General features: G+C 42.9%; 1 protein-coding gene across 1 annotated transcript in view; it reads left to right on the top strand.

The window, feature by feature from the left end:
- Positions 1-25,097, top strand: part of AIG1 (androgen-induced 1) — a 381,775-nt gene that overhangs the window by 313,091 nt on the left and 43,587 nt on the right. Inside the window, exon 4 of the mRNA XM_006891683.1 lies at positions 1,299-1,414. Within this exon, the coding sequence (XP_006891745.1) occupies positions 1,299-1,414 (116 nt within the window). The remainder of the gene's footprint in view (positions 1-1,298; positions 1,415-25,097) is intronic.

Here is a 25,097-nt window from a genome sequence, read left to right as displayed (position 1 = left end):
ATATAAAGTTTGGCATTATGTATCTTTATGTAACATCTTCATAGCTCTTGACTTTAACATTTAACATTCAGATGTTCACACAAGGACTCCTGCAGAAGAAATTTACCATAACATTTTCAATTAAAAATACCTCTACTTGATGTCCAAGAACAACGATTTCTCCAATGGTGCTAAAGGAGTCTAAATTTCAGGCTGAATTACACCAGAGCGCTGAGAAAACAAAAAAACCCTCACAGCTGGAGCAGTAAGCCACATACCGACATTCTCAAGGATTTCATTTTACTTGGATCTAGACTCTCAACACTCATAGAAGCAGTGGTCAAGAAATTAAATGCCATATTGCATTGAGCAAATTTCCTATAAAGGGTTTCTTTAAAACCCTAAAGAGCAAGGATGTCCCTTTGAGGAATCAAATGCACCTGACTTAAGCCCTGGTGTTTCCAACCATTTCATATCCCTGTGAGGATTGTATCATGATTAAGTAGGACAGAACTGACTACTTTGACCTCTCGTGTTGGTAGGAAATGCTGAATATACCATGGCCTGCCAAAATAACACACACACAAATGTGTTTTGAAGGAAGTGGAGCCAGAATGTTCTTTTGAAGCAAAGATGGTTAAAATATGGTCTCACAAACTTCGAGCATATTCTTGGGAAGGGTTTGCTGTTGTGCACCAAAGAGTCAGAACCGCCCCATAGCTGATCCTCCAGCAGGTTTTCAGAGGCAGTTAATTGCATGGGAGGAGATTACCCCTTCTTCTTCTGTGGAGCAGCTGGTGGATTTGAACTGTGTGCCTTTGAGATTGCAGGTCTAGTCCCTGGAAAAAGATACCATGATTGGGAAAGGAGAATATCAGTGAAAAAGAGGAAGACCTTCCACAAAATGGGTTGACATGGTGGCTGTAGCAGTGGACTTAGGGGACCCTGAAGATGGTGTAGATCAGGCCATGCTTTTATCCAATGGTACTTAGAGGTTGCTGTTTCTTGGTTATATTGTTGCTATGAGTTAGATTTGACTCAGTGACACCTAATAACAACCTACCACTTTTTCTGTGTAATCCACGTTTCCTAAAGGGACATAATAAAATAAAATTTCCAAACTTAAGATCTGTGAGAAAAATACCAATGGAGCACTTGATCCACTGTTTTCCCATCAATTCGCCTTTTAGGCGAGTTTTCAGCTATTGTCCTTTTCCTGGGGATTTATCCTATTGATTCTCCTAGTGCGTAAAAAAAAAAAAAAATTGCTGAGGGGCGATGATAAGAATCTGTGTCACCTACTCTCTGTTCTTTTTCAGCACACAACGGTTTTGCCCTTTCTCTTAATTGAGATGAGGACATCGCACCATCAGTATCCCAGCAGGAGCTGCAGCCTCCCGGCCATATGTACCTTCTCCGTTGGCTATATATTATGGTAAGGACTGTCCCCGCTGGGCTTTCATCGTCTATTAGATTCTGCACTGCTAAATTCGGGCACATATTTCATTATGGATATAATCACTAACAGATTCACACTGCGTGCTTCATTTGGTCCAAGACCTGGGCTTTGTCTCATTTCCCCAGATGCTTATATTTTTAGAAAATATATGCCAAACCTCACACAACAGGAATTTGTTGAACAATCCCATGTAAGCAGTGGTTCTTCCAAGGCTGCATTTAACCCTCTTTCAAACGAAATGTTTTTCTTGGAGACTCTCTTTATTGCTTAAGGGCTGCTTTGCTTGAGTTTGTTGTTATTGTTGCTTTTGTTGTGGGGGGTGGGGGAGAGTGGTAATAAAAACAGAAAACTTACTTCTTTTTTTTTAATGAATTTTAATGGCATGACTTTAAACTTTATACGAAAATGTACATTTCCCTCCCCACCCCCAAGAGTAATTTCAAAATTAATTCCAAGTTATCACACACAGTTCATTTAACTGTGCTTTGGGTTTGGAACTTTTGCTTTTTTGTTGATTTTCATATTAGTAAATAAACCACAAGGAATCCATACTTGGCTCACAGGGCACAATTAAGTCCCCAGTGTGAGGTGCCGGCGTATGGGCTTATCTGATAAGAATTTTTGTCTGATGAGTTTATTTCATGTTAATGTTCATTTGTACCATGCTTCAACTTTTCAGAAGTTATTTATCTTGTTAGAGAATTTCTTCCTTTCTCTTTGTCCCTTTGGATATATTAACACATACAGAAGAGGTTGCTCCGGCCAGCCTCTCTGTCTTCTGGGACTTTGTTGTCCTGAGTTCTGGGTCACCATCCCCTCCTTTAAGCCTGAAGAACTGTGTAACTTGTTCTTCCAAATACCCAGAGCTGTACTTAATCACAGGCAATGTCCCCAGAGCTCAATGGGAGGCCAGGTTTCTGTGAAGCTTTTTGCTTGAGCCAGCCCAGAAATACAAAAGTCAGTAACAGTTCCTCACATACTTTGCATAATTGATCATATAACAACCCAAATCTAAGCAGAGAGGGAATTTGGTGCTGAGAAGTCACACCCTGTGACTGGTTGTAAGGGAACACCCAGACAATAGACCCCAGAACAAATGTGTGGTAAGGTTCACCCATCTGTCTCTTCATCAACAAGTCAATGAATATTTTCTTCATCACTTCCTAGATAGTTGTGTTTCCTCCTGTAAATGTAAGTGTTTACTTTCTGTAACACAAAAGGGACAAAGCTTCAGGGTGTAAGGTGAAGTGTGATAGTCAAAAGTCTTTATAACATAAATTCATGTGGATGTATACCTCTAACTTGATATTCAATATGACACAGTCTTTCAGAAAAGTCAAACAAGTAGGTAACACAATTATCCCAGGGGTGCTGCAATGTTGTTCCAGAGCAACGTCATGTTGTTGTTGTTGTTGTTATTGTTGTTATGTGCAGTCGAGTCGCTTGCGACTCATAGCAACCCTATGTACAACTGCCCTAAACTCTGCTCTGTCCTGTGCCAATCGCACTGTCTCTGACACTCCCATCCCGATTATCCCAGTCACTGAATCAATCCACCTCATAGAGGGCCTTCCCCTCCTGCACTGTCCATTTTCCTAGCAGTCCATAGAGGCTTGGAAATGTCAGTTGTTGCTGAGTGAAAGTGGCTGTTGTGTACTAAGTACTACGTACTACATTCTTTCTTGTAGTATTGGATGAGGTTCATAACTGATTGAAAGACCATTAGAGGAGCTAACGGCAGAATACCAAGAAACAAGAATTCGGCTGTAATAAAGCTGTATCATCTAAGTGGCATGCCATGACTGGTCAACAGTACAAGCCAGTTTGTTAGGGTTAGAGCCAGTGAGGTAGAGGAGGTAAAAGTTCACGCCTGGTAAAATATGTGTTGTCAGGACCAGGAAATAGATACTGACATGGTGGAAAAATCTGTCCACCAGGAAGTAACCTAAATAGTGTTTTATGCACGCGCATAACATCAAAGCACTGCAGACCAGAAGAACCACCTAGCAAACTTTGAACTCTCCAGGACAACATCTCATTGGCCCAAAACCCAGCCCCAAGGCATACCCAGGCCAGGAAGCCTGACACTGGAGTCCTGTCCATGGCATACTACTGTCCCTCATTATTTCCTTTCTGGGGAAGACAGTTCATTCTTTTGGGATGAACTTATGCTGATAAATTTGTCTTTTTTTTTTTCTTTTCTATATCTCCATTTCTGTCTCCTCACTTTTCTTCTCGGCCTCCTGCTCTTACAGAGGCCTCAGCCTACACTCTTGGCCTAGTGCTCCAGCAAGGCTTCAGCCTACACTGGGATTGTTCTGAGCAAGACCAGCATTGGCCCTTTTAAGGGCTAACCACCCTAAATCAGCCCTTTTAAGCCTCCACTCAACTGCCCACGCTTGTAGAGTAAAGTCTGTTTTCCTGATTGCTGTGTTGATAGTGTGGGCCCCATTGTGCTCTCCTCTGACCTTTCCCTGCCTGCTTTCATTCTTTAACTTGGTGAAAAGAGGGAACAGGGTATTGACTCCATGGTAAGAATTTGGTTTATTACAAGGTGGTCCTAGGATGGCAGATAGGATAGTTTTTCTGATAAACTCAACTCATTGCGGTCAAGTTGGAATCAGCTCATAGTTGAACCTCTAGCAGGTGTTTCAGCAGCTGTAAATTGATCCATTTCTGCTTGCTTGGATCCACAATCAACACTCTTAGCACTAGCCATCAGGAAAGCAAAAGACAAATTGCATTGGGTAACTCTGAGTGCTAAAGAGCAGTGATGTCAACCTAGAGACTAAGGTGTGCCTGCTCCAGGCCATATTGTTGTTGTTGTTGAGTACCATCAAGTAGGAACTGACCCATAACTGGTCCTCCAGTAGGTTTTCAGAGGGTGTTAATTGCAGGGGAGGAGATTCCCCATCCTTCTCCCATGGAGCAGCTGGTGGATTCAAACCACATGCCTTTGGGATTATAGTGCAGTTTCTTACCACTAGACCCCCAGTCTGAACAATTATTTGCTATACATCAGAGCTGAGCAATGAATAGGGGTGATAGAAGAAAAACGGGTACCTTCGAGTTGGTGCTGGAGAAGAATATTGAGCACCACCAGTCTTCTTGAATCCTCTTTCTGAAGGTCCATAAATGATGATATTTATCAAACAGAGTTCAAGTCTTTTGTTCATAGGGTCGCTATGAGTCCTGCTAGATTTGATAGCACTTAACAATGACACCAATAGTAGAGATTTAGCTGATATTGTATTTCAATACCATGACTCATAGCCTTTCTATAATTAGTGACATGTATCAAAGTTCATAGAGTTTCTGGAGGCATGTTGTTTAGGAAGTGGATGCCACTCCTGCTTCCAATCTAAAATAGATTAAGTGTTGCCCTTTTGACCCTGTTTTTAAAAAAAATATATCAAAACTGCCTATAGCATTCATTTAAAAACCAGTCCCTCTTCACCACCACTTATTTGCCACCCATCCCACCCCTAAGAAAAATGACCTCTTTACTTTGCACTCATACTTGTTTACCTGTAGGAAAGGAGGAACACTTTGCTCTGGAATTTCTGAGTGTATTTCTGTTAATTCATTTATATACTGTTAAATTGTCTACATTGCATGGAGCCCAGTGGTTTCAGGAATTACATGCTTTCTGTTGGCTTTTCTCGTTTCTTTCTGATTGTGAGTCCAATCAGACGGTGTTCCAAAGAGACACATGAGAAATATCACATACTCATTATTGTAAGACCCCTCAAGTCCCCTCATTAGCATGAAGCTTACTCCCATGCTGCCCGCCAAGTGAGCCTTGCCAGGTCCACAGACTCCCTAGCCAACCAGTACTTGTTTGGACATGTATTTCCATTAACCAGCAAATTCTCCCAGATTTGTTCTGAGAAGGTTTTCAAAGTAGACAGTTTTCCTTTGGTCTTCTGCCCTAGGCGTTCACGGCATTGCCAAGAGTTAAACAATGCCCCTCACATCATGTCACATTGTACAAATCCAAGGATTTTTTTTTCATTCTTATCAAAAGGATACTGGCTTTTTTGCTCCACTCCAGACTACCTCGGGGTTTGCATGCTAGTGATAGGAGGGCAAGACTCAGGATAAGAAATCTTTTGATAACAAGCTAGTGTTGTCACTGGGCATTCCAGACCTCGTGCCAGAATTTCAGCAAGCATGCCTCTTATTGCTCCTTTCTTATAAAATAAACAGATCTCCCTTGTAAGGTGGGGTATGGTTGAGCCGAAGCTCTGCCCCCGGGGCCTTTCGGCCAGGCTGGCTGGCTGCAGGCCCTGGGCCTAGCTCGCTCCCCAATCTCACAAGCACCCTCTCTGTCTAAACCTCTTCTGTGCCTGGATCTGAGAGCAAGGCTGGAGACAGCACTGCCAATGCTGAGAATCTCGCCCTCCGTTAGGAGTGAAAGGAGAGGAGTTTTAGTGAGGAATAATATAGCTCAAGCTGGTCGGGCTGCTGAGTGAAAAATACAAGACACTGCCGTTCTAAAGGAGAGAATTGGCGCTTTACAGAGAAAAGGGTGTCCGTGATCGAGTGCTGAGGAGATTAAAATCTGTTTGAGCTGGAAAGAAGACCTTGGAAAGGTAAAGGTCGCTGCTTGGCTAGAGGGAGGGACTGAGCATGTTAGTGAGGGCCACCAGCCGGTTTGGTTATGCATGATTGCCGTCCTGGACACATTTACCCCTGGGAACAAATTATCTCTGTCTTGACACCTTCCTCCCCTGAACAAATGGTTTCCAGGCTGACCTTTTGCTTCCTGAGAATGTGCAGTGCACATGGTTGCTTCATTCGTAGTCTGACTTGACCACCTCCAGTGTGAAGCTTTTCTGTTTACAGCATTTTCCTCACAGGAGGGAGCCCGTTGAGCTCTGACCCTCCCTCTGTCACCACCATTGCCCAACTTCCACCTCCGTCAGTAGCTTCAGGCTTCCCAGCCTGATATCTGAAGCCGCCCCAGACATCTTCCAAGCCCACCTCTGCCTCCATGTACATCTCTATCCATTCACTCAGGTGTCTGAGACAAGCATGTCCTCCTGTTCATTTGTGACAGATTGTTGTTATCTTGCAAACCTCCCTATCACCTTCCCTGCCATCTTTACCCCCATACATACTTTCTTCCTTCACCTTATTTATGGGTGAAGTAAATAAAAGGATTTAATAATTGCAAATCGAAGGATTCCCAGAGGCAAGGACAGTGAAGCTTCATGTCACTTAATCTGCGCATGTTGCTAGCAGGGGTATTTCTTGGAAAAGGAGATCCCTCAGGCTTGGAAAGGAAGTGAGGATCAGGGAAAGAGAGGAAGCCCCTCAACGAGATGGACTGACACAGTGACTGCAGCCATGAGCTTCATTCAGTGTGTCAGAGATGAGGAGGTGGCGCTGCATAGGACAGGGTTCGTTTGGTTGCTCATAGGGTCACTGTGACTTGTACTCTACTCGCCAGCACAGAACAACATTCTTTGGTTTAGGATACAATACAGAAGTCCTCTAATGCAACAGTAGTTACCAGGAATTAGTGAGTTATGTGTTGAATTGCTAACCCAAAGGTAAGTAATTCAAAGCCACCAGCCAGCCACTCATGGGAGCAAAGCATTTTTCCTCCCCTGAAAACGTACCCTCTAGCATGGGGCACCTGAGAGAGGGTCACTCAGTTAGAATCCACTCAATGACAGTGGATTAGTGGATGCCATTTATTAAGTTTCTCTAGAGCTCAACTCTCTGGGGTGTGAAAATGTTTAATGCTCTCAGCTGCTAACCAAAAGGTTGTCAGTTGGAGTCCACCCGGAGGCATCTTTGAAGAAAGCCTAGAGATCTTTTTCAGAAAGTCAACAGCTACAAGCCCTGTGGAGTGAGTGTGTTTCAGTGTGTTTCTCTACAAACACAGAGACACTGTGAGTGGGAGTTCAGTCAGTGACAACTGGACTACTTGCCTTTTGAATCAGCATCCCAGGGTGCTTTAAAGGCACTATCTCATTTGGTTTTCAAAACAGCACTTTAAGACAGGCATTATCTTGTCTTTTTTGTGGGTGAGAAAACCAAAGACTAGAAAGAGTGTGTGACAGGACCAGGGAAGTTTCCCAAGGTGGTTGTTTAAGTGAGAAGTTCTGGAGTCTCTACTCTCAGCCAGGCTGTCAGAGATGGTGAGGTTGGCTCAGGATAGGGGAAGCATCAGAGCTGATGTTCATAGGGTTGCTGTGAGTTGTAGTTGACTTGATGGTGTGTAGCAACAACAAACCCTGTACTGTGTCTTGCTAAATGAAAACTAACTCTGTGGGTAAACCTTGTAAGTTTTTGTTTTCATAAGGAAGCACGTGAGAAGCCATCAGGCGTAGTGGTTATGTTCACTTCCCGGGTTTGAGACCTGACTTCTCCACTTTGCCTCTCTCTGAACTTTAGCTTATTGAGTTGTCCAATAGGAACCAGGATCATTGTGAGAACTCATTTGGTAAATCCCATAGGACAAACTGTTTGCTATTATCAGTTGTTATAATAGAAACAAAATTATAAAAGAAACAAAACTGATGTAAAATAAGAGTTGTATTTCATTTCAAATAGCTACAAATAAGGACGCCCCAAAAAGAAAGGCCAAAATGGTGTTCAGAGGAGCTTAAGCACATGTCGTTTATGATCTGTTTGCTCGAGTCCATGCAGAGCCAGGAAAGAGTATGAGGGTTTCTTTGACTGGCTGGCCGTCAACATGTTCTATAAAACAAATGTCCTGAGACTTGGATTTGAGGAGGTTGGTCACCTTCAGCCTCGGTGGCCTGCATTCTCAAACTAGTTCCTGCAAAAATTGTCTGGGCCACCTCAGAATGTGGCAGAACAAGTTGTCTCGGTCAAGATTTGGACATAGGTAACTTCCTCTAGAAAGCAGAAGCAAGATCCTGGGACACAGTCTGATTCAGACCTGGGCGGCCGTTTTCACTGTGTAGAGGGCCTCTGTTTTAAGTCCTTTTTCATACACCTTTGAGATGCTCCTCAACCAGCAGTGTTGTTCTTGTTATGTGCCTTCAAGTCAGGACCAACTGACAGCTGACCCACCAGTGGGTTTTCAGAGGCTTTAAATCAGGTGGGAGGAGACTGCATATCCTTCTACCAGAGAGCAAGTGGTGTATTTGAACTAGCTGCCTTTGGATTGGCCGCACAACTAGTCCACTAAGCTGCCGGCGCTCCCACAGCCAGTACTATCAGGGACCCATTATGGTTTCTATATTGAGTATTTTTCTTTTTTTTTTCCCAAATCAGTGACAAAAAAAATTAGCATTTTTGACAGGAAGCGTAGTTTCTTGCTCTCACTCACATATCACTCTTCATTTTAAGAAGCAAAGAGAAGCCTTAACAGATATTAAAAAATATCACTATTATTACTTTGTTATTTAAATATAAAAGAGCCCTAGAAACTGTTTCTTATAGGGAAGCTGGAGAAAAGAAATGGCTGCCAGGGCCAGTGGTCCTGTGATCCACTAGTGGATAAGTTCTAGAAGCGAAGAGACCCTGGCTGTCCGCCTGATGGAAGCCCTGGTCCAACCTCCTGGTGGTGGCTGGCCCCTGCCTGTGGCCCCCAAGCACTTCACATCCTGAAGAACTGCCGCTGCTCACCAATCTCATCTACAGGACAGAGAAGAGGCCACCCCGAACTCTAGGAAACACATCCCCAGGGACTCAGCAACACTCCTTCCTCCAGCCCCTAACCTTTCCTCTGCCTCCCACCCCATGTTGGTTTCTCATTCATGCAGAGCCTTGTGAGATCTCAGTGATCATGGTAGGAGTGTATGCTGACCTCATTTCACTGTGGTCACATGAAAGTAAGATCCTGCTGAAGATTATTAAAGATAATTGAAACTGTCAGATATAAAGGCTTAATTAAGAAGAGGCCGAGGCGCAAGGAACATGTTAGATGGATCTTAATTGAAAGTAAAGAATACCAGAGGAATGCTACATTGACTATGCAAAGATATTTGATTGTGTGGATCATAACAAATTGTGGCTAGCCTTGAGAAGAATGGGAGTCCCAGAACTCCCATTGTGCTTATGTGAAGCCTATACTTGGAACAGGAGACATTTGTCAGAACAGAGCAAGGAAATGCTGCATATTTCAAAATCAGGAAAGGTATACTCCAGGGATGCATCCTATGGCCATACCTTTTCAATCTATTTATAGAACTGATCACCCAGGAGGCTCGGCTTTATGAGGAGGAATGTGGCAACAAGACTGGAGGAAAATTCATCAACAAAACCTGTTATGTAGATGACAGAACCGTGCTTGCTGAGACTGCGGAGGACCTGAGACATTTGCTGCAAAATATCAAGGACTGCAGCCTTCAATATGGATTGAAGCTCAATATCAAGAAAACAAAGATTTTCACCACTGGGCCAATTGGCACCATTATGATAGAGGATGAAGAGATTGAGATTGTTAGCAGCTTCAGCTTGCATGGCTGCACAGATAACACTGTGGGAATCAGCAGCCAGAAATTTGGAAACTCTTCTATCATGGACCTCTCTACAGTACTGAAAAACAAGAATTCCAGTCTAGAGATTAAAGTGTGGCTGATTTAACCCATGGTCATCACAGTCACTTACTATGCATCACAGAGCTAGACAATGATTAAGGAGGACAGAATTGATGCCTTTGAGTTGTGGTTCTGGAGAAGAGTATTAAACACATCATGGAGTGCTGAGAGAACAAACATATCTGTCCTGGAGAGGATGAAACTAAGTTTCTCCTTGGAGGCAAACATTCTGAAGCTCTGTCTCACATACTTGGGGCATTATTCCAGGAGAGAGTAGTCCTTGGAAGTACATCATGCTTGGAAAGGTGGAGGGAGAGCAGAGGAGAGAAAGACCCTGGATGAGCTGGATTGACTCAATGACTCTTGTAATAGGGGTAGGCTTGTTGGAGCCAATGAAATTGGATCAGGATAGAGCAGGGTTCAAAGCTGTTGCACATCATTTTGCTATGAGTCACAAGAGTCTAAATGGCACGTAACAATAACGTTGTTGTTGTTGTTGTTGTTGTTGTTGTTGTTGTTGTTGTTATGAGCCCTCAAGTCATAGATGACTCATAGCGACCCTATGAATGAAAAGACCTGAACACTTGTATAACAATAATAAGGACTTCAAAAAAGAATCTACATACAAAGAAATTCAAAGTTAGGAGACCTGACCCTTCTGAAAACAAAGACATGTTTGTTGTTGTTATGTAAAATTAAGTTGGAACCAACCCAGAGCTTACCCTCCAGCAGGTTATCAGAGGCAGTAAAGTCACAGGGGAGGAGACTACCCATCCTCCCACTGAGCATCTGGTAATTTGAACCTCAGGCCTTTGGGACTGAAATGCAGCTTCTTACCAGTAGGCCATCAGAACTTGTTTTAGGGCAGTTACAATGAAGTTTTAAGGCAGAACAGAGGACATAATTGACCATTGGTTATTCTTTATATGTATAATTAAATCATGTCACCTTCCTGAGATCAGGTTACTAAGTGGTCTCTGTTACTAGGTGACCTGGTGAGCCACCATTCATTTGTACAGCAAAAGTATCTCCATCCTTCAGGTAACCCCAAAGATTTGGAATGATCTTCTCAGGAAGCAAGAGGAAGAGGGGAAACTAGATAGCTTTGGGTAAAACGTAATTCTTTTCACAACTTTAAATGAGTTCATGCTTAACAAAAGGGATTTGCACAATTGTGTGATCATCATGTCTCCATCACATCTCTTTTGTTTCTATCTAGTTTGGACCCCCTTTTTCTCATTTTAGGAAATTCTGGTGGCTCAGTGGTAAGAAGTTGTGCTGCCAACCCCAAGGCAAGGGGATTTAATCCACCATCTACTCCATAGGAGAGACATGAATCATCTTCTCTGGTTAACTTCCCAGAAAACCTGTCTAGGGGGTCAACCAGGTCCTGGTCCCAATTTGATGTACATAACAACAATAATAGAATTTCCTCTGTTAAGCAGCACAGAATTTCAGAAAGTAACATATGAACAAGAGCCAATAATAACAAAGGAAGATGTTCAAGCTGCAGTGAAGACACTGGCAAAAAGTAAGTCCCCAAGATGAGCTGGAATACCAACTGGCATGTTTCAACTAACAGACTCAACCTCAGATGTGCTCACTAATCTGTGCTAGGAAATTTGGAGGATAGTTCCTGGCCGACTAACTGTAAGACATCCACATTTGTCCCCATTTCCAAGAAAGATGATCCAACAGAATGTGGAAGTTAGAGCACATGTGTAAGCATGTGAAAGACGTTAAAGGTCATCCCAAAATGTCTGGAAAAGAACATTGACAAAAGAACCACCAGAAGTTCAAGCTGAGCTCAGAAGAGGCCATACCAGCAAGGATATCATTGCTGATGTCAAATAGATTTTGGCTGAAAGCAGAGGATACCAGAAGAATGTCTTACTTATGCTTTATTAACAGTACAAAGGCTTTGACTATTTTAATCAGAACAAGTTATGACTAGCATTGACAAGAATGGGAATCCCAGAGTACTTAACTGTGCTCATACAAAACCTATACCTAGACCAAGAGGCTGTTGTGTAAACAGAACAAGGGAACACCACAACTTTTAAAACTAAGAAAGGAGTGCATTGGGGTTATATTCTCTCTCCATAACTATTCAATATGTATGCTGAGGAAATGATTTGAGGAGCTGGACTCTGTGAAGAAGAATGTGGCATCAAGACTGAAGGAAAACTCATCAATAGCCTGCATTAGGCAGATGACATAACCTTGTTTTCTAAAAGTGAGGAGGACACTTGCTGCAGAAGATCAAGGACCACAGCTTTAAATATGGATTACATCTCAACAGTAGGAGAAGAAAGGTCTTCTCCATTGGGCCAATAGGCAGCATCATGATAGATGGAGAGAGGGTAAAAACTGTCAATGATTTAATCTTGCTCGGATCAACAATCAATACCCTTGGTACCAGCAGGTGAGAGATCAGGAGATAATGCTTTGGGTAAACTTCCTCTTAGGGAACTCTCCAGAAATACCAAAGAGCAGTGATGTCAGTTTAAAGACTGAAGTATGCCTGATGGAGGCCATGTGCTTTTCAATCACTTGCTACACATTTTAGAGCTGGGCAGTAAATCAGGATGACAGAGGAGGAGTTGATGCCTTTGAGCTGCGGTGTTGAAGACAGTGCTGAATACGCTATCGACTGCCCAAAGGATGAGCAAGTATGACTTGGGAAAAGTGCAGTCAGAGTGCCCCTTAGAGGCAAGGATGGCAAAGCTTCATCCCTCAGGTATTGGACATGTTGCTGGGAGAAGCTATTCTTTGGGAAGAGATATCACACATGGGAAGGTGAAGGGTCAGTGAAAGAGAGGAAGACCCCCAGCGAGATGGATTGACCTAGTCACAGCAGCAAGGGGCTCAAGTAAGTCAGAGGTGATGAGATGGCACAGGATCATTCATAGAGTCACTGTGAGTCATACTCAATGGCACCTAATAACAACAGCAACAAATACAAGAAGTGGTCAAGATCAAGTAGGCATTAGTCAAGGGGAGAATGTAGATCCTGCAAGTTTCCTTTTTTTTTATTTCTTTTTATTGTGAATAGCTTATTTCATTCAAAACAGAGGTTACTTTTGTTTCAGAGCCCTAATGGTTTTTGACAAATTACTCAAAATGTGTCCATCATTTAACCCTCTAACCACTGAGCCAAATGGTAGCTTCATGATAGATGGAGAAGAGATTGAGATTGTTAACTGCTTTGGTTTGCTTAGTTCCACAGTCAGCACTCTTAACACTAGGAGTCAGGAAATCAGAAGATGAAATGCATTGTGGAAGTCAGCTGTCAAGGACCTCTCCAGAGTGCTGAAGAGCACCGTGTCAGTCTGAATACTAAGTAAGGTATGCCGGATCCAGGCCATGGTCTTCGCAATTAATTACTTGCTATGCATCAGAGAGCTCGACCATGATTAAGGGTGATAGAAGAAGGATCAATGCCTTTGAGTTGTGGTGCTGGAGAAGAGTGTTGAGCATACCGTGGACTACCAGGAGAATAAACAGGTCAAACCCGGAGAGGGTGAAACCAAGCTGCTCCCTGGAGGCAAGGATTTTGAAACTCTATCTCACATCTTTGGGTACATGGCCAGGAAGGACTGATCCTTGGAGAAGAATATCATGCTTGGAATGGTGGAGGGACAGCGCAGGAGAGGAAAAACCAGGATGAGATGAATCAATGCAGTGACTGGAGATGTGAGATTGGGTGTGGCAGAGATGAAGAGATTGGCTCAGGTCAGGGCCGTGTTCAGAGCTGTTGTGCGTTGGGTCGCTATGAGTCACAGGCAACTCAACAGCAAATAACAACAACAATAACAACCACTCATAAAATAAAATAAATATTTAACATAACTTTTCTTTGATGCTATAATTCTGGGTGTTTCACGCCAGAATTCTATCTCCCACCACACTTGAGTCTCAATCACACAATTGTGGGTTTTAAGAAAAAAAATATTCTTTTACAAATGAAACTTTTACTTTTTGTCTCAAGTTTCTATGGGGAACATATGTTGTTTTTAAACAGAAAAAAATATCCTAAAAGATGAATATAAGGGTGTACTTAGTTTTTAAACTCTTGGAAAGAATTTTCAGATACAAGCAAGAAAAATTTTAACTGTTATGTAAGTGACCCTTCTTCAGAAGAAAAAAAAAAAAGAAAAGAAAGAAAGAAATGTTGGTCCTCACAAAATTTACTTCATTTAAGGCACAAACAGTAGAGCACTCAACCATTAGCCAAAGTGTTGGTTGTCCCAACCACCCAAAGGCACTTTGAAAGAGAGGCCAGTTGACCTGCATCCAGAGGTCACCTGCTATAGGAAACCCTGTGATGAAGTTCTCCTCTGCTTATGTGAGGGCTCATGACGCAGAATCTACTCAATGGCAGCCAGTAACAACAACTTCTCAGTTAAACAAATGTGAATAGCCTGTAAGTGTTCTTTGACCGATAGATTCTCATCTCATCTCTTCAATCTGAACCTTTCACTTCACAAGGCTGCCTAGTCCATTGACTTTTAAGCTTGTGTTGTTGTTGTGTACTGTAGAGATAGTGACCCACCGGCCGGTTTTTAGAGGCAGTTAACCACAACAGAGGAGCCATCATTCTCCCATGGAGCAGCTGGTAGCCTCCAACCACTTTCCTCTGGGATTGCAGTATAGCTCCTTGCCTCGAGGCCAAGAAGCTTGTTCTTGTTGCTTCCTGTAGAGTCAAAACTGACCCTTAGCTGGCCCTCCAGTGGGTTTTCAGAGGCAGTCTAACCGCACAGGAGGAGATTGCCCATCCTTCTCCTGTGGAGCAGCTGGTAGCCTCAAACCACTTTCCTTTGGGATTACAGTGCAGTTTCTTACCACCAGCGCAGCAGAGCTCCCTATTAAACTTGTGGTTGTTGTTGTCATGGAGTTGAGTATGATTCATAGCAACCCTGTGGACAAAAGACCTGAAGCCTTTCTATAACTCTCATCGTTTCTCAAAGCTCATAGGGTTTCCGGGGACATGTTGCTTAGGAAGTGGTGTAGAAATATTTCTCCGGTTTCCTAGCATTGTTGCGGTGGATGTAGGCTGAGAGAGTAAGAGAGATTGTTGCTGCTGCTCTTGTTAGATGCCCTCACATGAGCTCCAACTCATAGCGATCCTATCAACAACAGAAGGAAGCCCCACCAGAACCTGCTCCTGCGTCACCACGGAGTGTTTATGCTCATTGTTGTGGTAACTGCATCAGTTCATCTCATAAAAAGGAGCAAAACCTAAAACCCTTCAAACACATTGCCATCATATAAAAACGGATCCTAGGTGATCCGTTGTCATGACCCTTACATGAATGTAAGGGTGTACTTAGTTTTTAAACTCTTGGAAAGAATTTTCAGATACAAGCAAGAACAATTTTAACTTGCCAGTGGTTTGTCAGAGGTCACAAATTTTGTGGGAAGAGATTGCTCGTCTTTCTTTAATGGAGCGGATAGAATCTTCTAAAGAGCAGTTTCGTCATTGGGTTTAAATAAGCTATAGGAGCCCCTTCACTATTACCAAAGCTGTCCATATGTCTTTCTTTATCCTTCTTTCTCCCATCCTCCTTCCTTAGCAAGGGAAGAGGGAGGTAGGGTCTTTTCAGTCTTGAGAGCTTTAGGGGAGCCCTGGGGAAGGAAGAGTCTTTCTCACTTACCAAAGCACGTGAAGAAGATCCTAAGAGGACCAACTCCTGATAAATATCAAGCAAGTAACAGGAGTCTCATTTAGGATGGGAATTTGTTAGTCTTCTTTAAGTCTTCATCCTGAGCAAAGAAAAAAACTTTAGAAAGCTACAGCATCATGGAGGTAGCAGGATCTATGGATCAATTTGTAATCAGGTAGTTTAGAGGCAAAGAGAAGGAAGTTTCTTCCAGATCTTGTTTGACATTGAGGAAAGCCATCAGGTTTGAGCTGCCTTGAGGATGACCCACTCAAAGGCTGGCCTCTGGGTAGGGTGTCGCTAGCAGCAAGCAAGAAGCCATATGGTGTGGTGCTGTGGGCAGGAGCTTCAGGGTGTTGAAAGGTTGAGCTAGTGCTGGCTTTGTTGTTGTTGTTGTCGTGGTGCACCCTTCGGTCAGAATCGACCCGTAGCTGACCCTCCAGTAGGTTTTCAGAGGCAATTAAATGCACAGGAGGAAATTGCCCATACTTCTCCTATGGAGAAGCTGGTGGATTTGAACCATGTGCCTTTGAGATTGTAGCACAGCTTCTTACCACTCGGCCACCAGAGCTAGAAAACTCTGCAACAAGGAAGTTATTCAGAGACCCCTGAACAATTCACACATATGTGCACCACAACAAAGTGAGCATCTGAATGTCAGCCCACAGCTTGATCCGGGGGGAGTTGGTATTAGCCAGAGAAACAGGGGGACTTACATAACTGTGAGCAGTTGAAGTTAGATGGAATTCATCCTCTAGTGTTTCTGCCCAGATCATTGGACAGGAGAAACATATCCAGAACCAGCCCATGCCCTGTCCGTCCGCTACAAGTGTCAAGCAGAATGAAAAACCAGAGAATATACCTGTCCATTTAAAGCTTTAGCAGTACGCCCAAGGTGTTCAAGGAAAGCAAAAGGCCAGTGAACGAGCAAAGGGCAAAGTAATAGAGAATTCTGAGGTGAGAAAGATTCATTAGGACCATTGTGAAGACCTACCCTTAAATAAGAATGAAATAGGAAGTCATCGGAGGGCTTTTGCCTAGAGAATTGGCAGTGTGCCATGTGTCAAAGGGATCATTTTGGCTGTTAGATTAAACATGGATGGAGCAGGAAGAACCATTAGAGGAATAAAGAAGCATCTTGGTGGGAGAAGATGTTGCTTGGATCAAGGTTAATAGAAATGGAAATGTGAAATGCAGGACTGGGCGTATTTTAAAGATAGAGTCAGTAGAATTTCCTGGACAATCTAAATTAAACTCTAGGCTCAGGTCTTTTAACAATTTTGTAATATTGGAGTGGTAGCAAAAATAATGATCATATACAAAGTCCTGAACCTTATATGGAAAAAAGGACTTTTTCCTATGTGATTAATTAAGGACCTTGAGATGGGCCAATTACTCCGCATTACCCAAGTGAAACTAATCTAGTCACGAAACCAAAAACCAATTCTGACTGAAAGTGATACTTTCAGGCAGAGTCGAACTTCCCTATAGGCTTTCCATGCATCTTTATTGTTATTATTTACATCTGGTTTACTTACAAATCCCATACACATTGTTTTTCACAATGGATCTTTCCCATTTTCTTAACTCACCTCTCCCTCCACCATCAAATTGTGTGACCCTATGATTACTATCATCTCACACATGCGCGCGCGCGCGCACACACACACATACACACACACACACACACACACACACACACACACACACATCCTCACCCCTCTGCTGCCCCCATCCTCCCCTTGGTTCCTCATACTCATTCTACAATAATGGTCTTACACAGTATTTGTCCTCATGGAACTGCATTAGTTCATTTAGCACAATGCTCTCTAGTCCCTCCCAAGTTAGGTAGTGCGTTACAAAATCATTGCTCCTGTGTGCTGCATAGTATTCCATTGTGTGAATGTACCATAATTTCTCAAGCCATTCGATTGTTGTTGTACATTGGGGCTGTTTCCATATTCTTGCAATGGTAAATAGCGCTACTATGAACATTGGTGTACATCCATGCATCTTTTAGGTAACAAACTGCCTTTGGAGCAGATGGTGAGTTCAGAATGCCAACCTTTTGGTTAATAGCCAAATATTTAACCACTGAAGTATCAAGGCTTCTTATCTAGTACCAAGGTTCCTCACAAGGAGAGAATCGTTTCCAACTTTGACCAGAAATAGATGTGCATCACCTTATGTGACTGTGGAAGAAGGATCAGAAGATACTCTGTGACAGGGGTTCAAACCACTGTGCTGGCTTTGAAGATGGAGGAAGAGGCCATAGCTAAGGATAGTCAGTAGAAGTTGGGAAAGGCAAGATAACTCATTCCCCTATTCAGAAAGATCATAACCCTGCCAATACCTTCATAGCAGCCCTACTTTTCTGACTTGAAAAAAAAAACCTTGCTTAAATCATCACTAATTTCCATTTGCCAAATTCATTGACTGCTTTGTAGAGCCTTCCATATTTGACATTTTAGTAGTTCCATACTTAAAAAAAAAAATATCCTCTTCCTGAAACACTCCCTTCTCCCGGCTTACATTATGTAACGTTCTTCCTCTTCCCTCACAGTTCGCAAAATGATGTCTCTCAAAGTCATTTGTTGGTTCTTCCTACTCTACACAACCCTCAATGCCTTTGCAGTTGGCCCTAAGTCCTTTTCTGTTTCTTGTCCATATCCATGTTTTCACTTCCCTCCATCCTGGACCTCATTCCTGAGCTTACTGGTATCTACTCACTGGCCTCTCACACGCAGCACACCAACCTCCTGGCCTTCCACTCTCCAACCTGCATCCTAATCCACTAGCATCTTTATCTACCCAGCTTTCTATTCCAGAAATCTATGACATTTCCTCTACCCGTGTCCCTTTGGGCTGAAGATAGTCAATTTCTGGCATCTTTATCTCCACAACATCCTTTTCTCCACCTTGCTACCAACCCTGTGAGCTAAGCTCTAATCGCCTCTCTCCTGGACCACTGCAGAGAACTGCCATTGCTTGTCTGCTTCCCATGCCTGACTCCAGAAGACTCTTTAATGACCCTTTTAAAACACTTATGGTCACAGCACTCCCTTGCTCAAATACCATAGACCACTTCTCATTGAATCCAAAATTCCTTTCTGTGACGTAAGCGTCCCAAGTTCCCTGGCCCCAGCTGACCTTCCTAACCTTACCATCTCACCTCTCTGCTCTGCTTATCAGCTCCAGCCTCAATGAGCTTCTCTTTGATTGGCAAATGCAACAGAGCTTTCACCTCTGCACGCCACACCCTCCCTTCCCTCCAGGGAACTTCCAGTAACTGTTTCTGCTCCTCAGCATAGGTAGCTCTCTCTCAGGAAGCACTTCTCTGGCTTCCCAGCTCAAAGCAGCCTCTCTCTGCTATCCTATTACAGTTCTCTTCATGTCCATCAGAGAATTTTTTTTAAATAGTTGTAGTTGTGGTTGTTTGGGTAAATGAGAGAGATTTGTTTGTTTGTTTGTTTGTTTGTTTGAAAATTTCCTTTCACTATCTCAGAACTCAAAAAAACAAACTTACTGCTGTCAAGTCAGAAAGGAACTGACTTTTAGCTGACCCTTTCGGGGTGTTTTCAGAGGCTATAAATCACACAGGAGGAGATCGCTTGTCTTTCTCCTGTGAAGCAGCTGAAGAGTTGCAACTGCCTGCCCAGCTCCTTAACCGGCCAGGGCCCCAGAGCTCTGCAGAGAGATTGGTAGGTGAAATAATATCGAATAGAGGGCATTTGTGTCTGCAGAATTCTAAGCATGAATCCAAACACATTATGTTTTATGCATCACATCAATTAGCGTGTCAAAAGGACATTCTTAAAATAGATTGCTCAATAAGAAAAATTGTGACAAAGTGTATATTTTAAATATAAATAGACAATGAGAAAATGAAATAACACATATATGTGTATGTACGTGAACATGGCAAGTATACTGTATGTATGTGAAATTGGAATAATGAAGCACACACCCAGGTGTCTCTGTGTGTTTCATTTTTATTTCTCCTAGAAATTGTATGAAACAGTTCTACTCTGTGTTTTCAGGTCACTGTCAGTGAGAATCAACTTGGCGACCCCCAACAACACAATTCGTTCAATTATTGTTGTTGTTAGGTGCTGTTGAAAGATGGACAGTATCCTCTTGTGTGGTTAACAACCCCTGAAAATCCATTAGACAGTCAGCTATGAGTCAGTCCCAACTCAATAGTACTGATGTTTTAGTTTTATGGGATCATTATTCATTGCAAATAACTTTTTATAAAAGCACGTAAACACCGACTATCCTTAGCTCAATAGTAGCCAAGTGTTCAAAATACTCCTACCATCCATTTCTCTAATACAGAATCTCAGCTTTTCTGTCACTTCTCCCACCTGTCTGGTCCGTTTAATTTGCCAGCAAAAGCCCATAAACTTGTAGGAGAAATTTGCCAGCCAGTTTTCTTTGCCAGAGTGGTACTCTATATGAGAGATGACCCAGTTGAGGCAATAAAAACATTTCAAGTTGAGTAAAGATGTCTTGACGAGCAGAATTACAGCCTCTCCATGTCCCCAAGGTTCACCTTCTCATTGTCTGTGAGAGCGTGAGCACATTTTGAAGGCTCAGAACATATTCTCTTGTCTTTGAACATCTTCTGCTGACTGCGTGGAAGGGATTAACAGAACATCTTTCCTGTGACCCCACCCTTCCCAATCTCGCCTTCAGCAGATGGTTTCCACAGTCTGCAATGACTGGGAAGAAAATACTTCTCAGCCATATGTGTCTCCCAAGCACCAAGCAGTGCTCATATTTTGGGAAGAACAAAATAAAATGCATTGAAACGAAACAATTCAGATAGGGTACTACCAGAGTGAAATTATACCCCAGAGTCAATAGAGATGGATTGACTTAAAGTACATTTTATCTGGAATTTTCTTTTAAGCGTATATTTATACCTTTATTTTAGTTGTAACAGAAATTGCTAGAAAATTAATTTTATTTATTATAAAAGAAAAGGCTGGAAAATCTTATCTAAAATAAACACATATAACTGGCTTTATATAGCTAGCTTTTATTTAGCTAGAATTATTTACCTAATAACTTTGAAAGTAAAAGAAGGAAGGGGTTTGAATTCGATGTAATTTTCATAATTCCATATTCTGAAGGATCTGAATTCCTATTTACTCAGATAAATTCATTTACTCGCAGAAGCAAGCATTTATTACATACTTGTATTACTACCACCTGTCAGTCATACTGTAGGTGCTTAACTGTTAACGAGGATGATAGATTTCCTTTTACTTACATCCACAGTCAATGAAAGCAGTTAAGAAATCTGCATTTCCCTGGGAAAATCTGCTGCGAAAGATGTCTTTCAAGAATTAAAGTGTAAAGATGTCCCTCTGAGGACTAAGTGTGTCTAACCCAAGCCCTGGTGTTTTTGATTGGTGGCCTACTGAGTAAGAAGTTGTGCTGCCAGCCTACAGGCAGACAGTTCAAACCCACCAGCTGCTCCTCAGGAAAAAGATGGACATTAGAGTCTCTGAAAATCCACTGGAGGGTTAAATCTAAGTGGATTCTAACTAGAGAGTAAAAGCTGGGTAGTGAACAAAGAGACAAAAAAATAATTGACCTTTTTGAATTATGGTATTGATAGAGAACATTGAGTATGTCATGAACCACCAGAAGGACAAATAAATCTATGTGGGAAGATGTGTAGTCAGAATGCTTAGAAATGAGGGGAGCGAGACTTGGTGTCACTGTGTTAGATGTGTTATTAAGAGGGAATAGTTCCTGAAGAAGGACCTCAGGCTTGGTAGGAAGTCAGGACAAAGAGCAAGACCCTCCATGGGATGAATCAACACAGTGGCTCCACAATGGATTTAAACATAGCAATGACTGAAGATGACGTAGAATCCAGCCGAGTTCTTTCCACTGTACATAAAGAGATTCAACTACAACGTGATGCTAGATGGTCCAGCAGCATCAGTATTTCAAATACCAGCAGGACCATCCATAGAAGACAGATTTTAACAGAACTTCTCGACTAAAACAGACTATGCAGAAAAGCCTGCTAAATTCTTCCAAAAAGTATCCAATGAAAACACTATGGATCACAACAGAAGATTGTCCAGTATAATGCTGGGAGAACTCACTAAACCCAAACCCCAAATCCTTTGCTATCGAGTCAGTTCTAACTGGCAGCAACCCGCTGTTGTTGTTGTTGTTGTTGTTGTTGTTGTTGTTGTTGTTGTTATGTGCCATCAAGTCTCTTGAGACTCATAGCGACCCTATGTACAACAGCCCTAAACTCTGTTCTGTCCTGTGTCAATCGCACCATCTCCGACACACCCATCCCAATTACCCCAGTCACTGAATCAATCCACCTCATAGAGGGCCTTCCCCTCCTGCACTGTCCCTCCACCCTCCCAAGCATGATGTCCCTCTCCAAAGACCTCCTTACAACATATCCAAAGTATGTTAGACAAAGCCTCAGAATCCTTGCCTCCAAGGAGCCAGCTGGTTTAACCCTTTCCAGGATGAGTCTGTTTTCCTAGCAGCCCATGGTACTCTCAATACTCTTCTCCAACACCACAGCTCAAAGGCATCAATTCTCCTTCTATCCTCCTTGGTCATTGTCCAGCTCTCTGATGCATAACAAGTGATTGCAAAGACCATGGCCTGTATTAGGCACACCTTAGTCTCCAGGGAGACACCATTGTCCTTCAGTACTTTGGACAGGTCCCTAACAGCAGACTTTCCAATGGCAATATGCCTTTTAATTTCCTGGCTACTGGTGCCAAGAGTGTTGATTGTGGAGCCAAGCAAACGGAAGCTGTGAACAATCTCAATCTCTTCACCATCCATCCTGATGCTGCCAATTGGTCCAGTGGTGAGAATCTTTGTCTTCTTGGTATTGAGCCTCAATCCATATTGGAGGCTGCAGTCCTTGACCCTCTGCAGCAAGAGCTTCAGGACCTCCTCAGTTTCAGCAAGCAGGGTTGTGTCAACTGCATAACGCAGATTGTTGATAGACCTTCCACCAAAGCAGATTATTGATAGATCTTCCACCAATGCAGATTGTTGATAGATCTTCCACGAACGCAGATTTTTTATAGATCTTCTACCAATCTTGACCCCACATTTCTCCTCATAGAGCTCAGCCTCCCAGATAATCTGTTCTGTATACAGGTTAAAAAGGTATGAAGATAGGATTCATCCCTGGCGTACGCCCTTCCCAATTTTGAACCATGCCGTGTTCCCTTGCTCTGTTCTGACGACTGCCTCCTGGTCCAAGTATAGGTTTCGCATTAGCATGATCAAGTGTTCTGGGATTCCCATTCTTCTCAGAGTCAGCCACAGTTTGTTATGATCCTCACAGTCAAATGCCTAACAAACTGTGACTGAGCAACCCTCTGGGGGGGGTGGGGTGGGATATGGCATCTCCATATGCTTTCCAAGAGTGAAAGTCTTTGCAGAAGCAGTCTATCCTATCTTTCTGCTGCAAAGCAACAGGAGGGTTAGAACATTGAACCTTTAAGTTAGTGAGCAATCTGCTTTACCCACTGGATCACGAGTAGTCACACGAATGGAGCTTAACATACCCACTGTCCATGACGATGGTTCAGGACTGGACAGCATTTCATTCTCCTCTGCATAATGCTGAAGTGCCATGATTTGGAGCTGAATTAACACTAACGTACAAAAACTCTGGTGGGAGCTCTGGTGGCTTAGTGAGCAACAAGCAGACGTATTTGGTTTGAATCTACCAGCTGCTTCACAGGAGAAAAGTGAACAGTCTCCTTCTGTGTCATTCACTTGTCCTAGAAACCCACTGGAGGGTCAGCTATGGGCTGCTTCCCACTTGGCGATACACAACAACAAGGACAAATACTACCATGAGGCAGGCATTGTGCTTAATGCAAGGATGAGCAATGGATAAAACTTCATCTCTCCCCTCAAGGAGCTTGCAGTCCATTGAAAGTCACAAAACTGAAAAGTCAAACCTGTCCAGTGAATTCCACATCCTGGGGACCCTCTGTCAGCTATCCAGGATTATAAACCTTCATGGCAAGAGACTGTCTCATCTCTCCCTCATGTAATATGTAGGAGATTCAAACTGTTAAACTTAACGTTATCAGCCCAACACTATGCCATTGAAGTACACAGAGAACTAAACTATAGTTGCCATACAATTGATAAAGGGGTTTTTACACCATGGACTGCCAAAAAGAACATATAAGTCTGGCTTAAAAGAAGGGTAATCAGGGCAATCATCAAAGGCAGGGATAGTGAAATTGCGTCTCAGTACTTTGAGTATGTTGTCCAGAGGCATCAGTCCTTAGAAAAAAAGATTTCATGCTTGGGAAATTACAGTGTCAGTGAAAGAGAGGAAGACCCTGAATGATATGGATTAACACCGTGAGACTTCAGCAGTAGCCTTGTGCATGAAAGAGATGGTGGGATGCACGAGCTAGGGCAAGGTTCTGCTGTTCATAGGGCCCCGTGAGTCTTCGTCAGCCTGGTGGCACTAACAATGACATTTATAATAGGAGCAATACAGAGGGTTCTGAAACGCTAGGGAAAATGTCCTTAGACAAAACTCGCAGGGTTCTGAAAGGTTTTGCAGGGGAAGTAGCATTAAGCTCTAACTTCGACGGTGTGTAAGAGTTAACGAGAAGACAAGCCAGGGTACAAGTATCCCAAACAGAAAAAGGACATTTCTCGGAAACAGAAGAAAACAAAACCACTGCCAGGAAACCAGAAGAAGTTCCATGCAGCTGGAGCTGTGGACATTTCCTCCTCTTCAAGTCACTGCAGTCCAATCTCCACATTGGCTCTTCTCATCAAAATTGTTCTTTTTCACTTCTCCCCATGTCCTTCATGGACCTGGTTTCTAGTTCTTTGCCTAGTTTTTAATGGTTGTTTATTTTTGGGGGGTTTGGCTTGGTTAGGTTTTTTCTCTCCATTTTCTATGATCCCATCAACCTCAAAACTCATTGCTGTCAAGTTGGTACCGACTCGTAGCTGACCCTTTAATGGGTTTTCAGAGGCTGTAAATCACACAGGAGGAAATTACCCATCTTTTTCTCTCAGAGCTGCTGGAGGGTTTGAACTGGCAGAGAGGTGCAATGCAACTCCCAATCTACTATACTAGTTCCCTTATATTCCCATCAACTCATAAGTGGGCCTCCAGTGGATTTTCAGAGGCTGTAAATCACACAGGAGGACATTGCCCATCTTTGTACTGTTGAGCCACTGATGGATTTGAACCAGCAAAGCAGTGTGGCTTTTGGGTTACCACAGCGCTATATAGATTAGGCAACCGTATTGATGTTATGTGCGGTTGTGTCAGAACCAACTCATAGCTGACCCTGTAGCAGGCTTTTAGAGCTGAAATCACATAGGAAGAGATTGTCCATCTTTCTCCTGAGGAGCAGCTGGTGGATTCAAACCTCCTGCCTTTGTGTTGGCAACACACCTCCTTACCACTAGGCC

Source organism: Elephantulus edwardii, unplaced genomic scaffold (genome assembly GCF_000299155.1).
Source record: "Elephantulus edwardii isolate Elephantulus edwardi_28Jun2011 unplaced genomic scaffold, EleEdw1.0 scaffold00102, whole genome shotgun sequence".
NCBI classification, from domain to species: domain Eukaryota; kingdom Metazoa; phylum Chordata; class Mammalia; order Macroscelidea; family Macroscelididae; genus Elephantulus; species Elephantulus edwardii.
The sequence above is the reverse complement of the archived record's forward strand: the minus strand, read 5'-3'. Positions and strand labels throughout refer to the sequence as shown.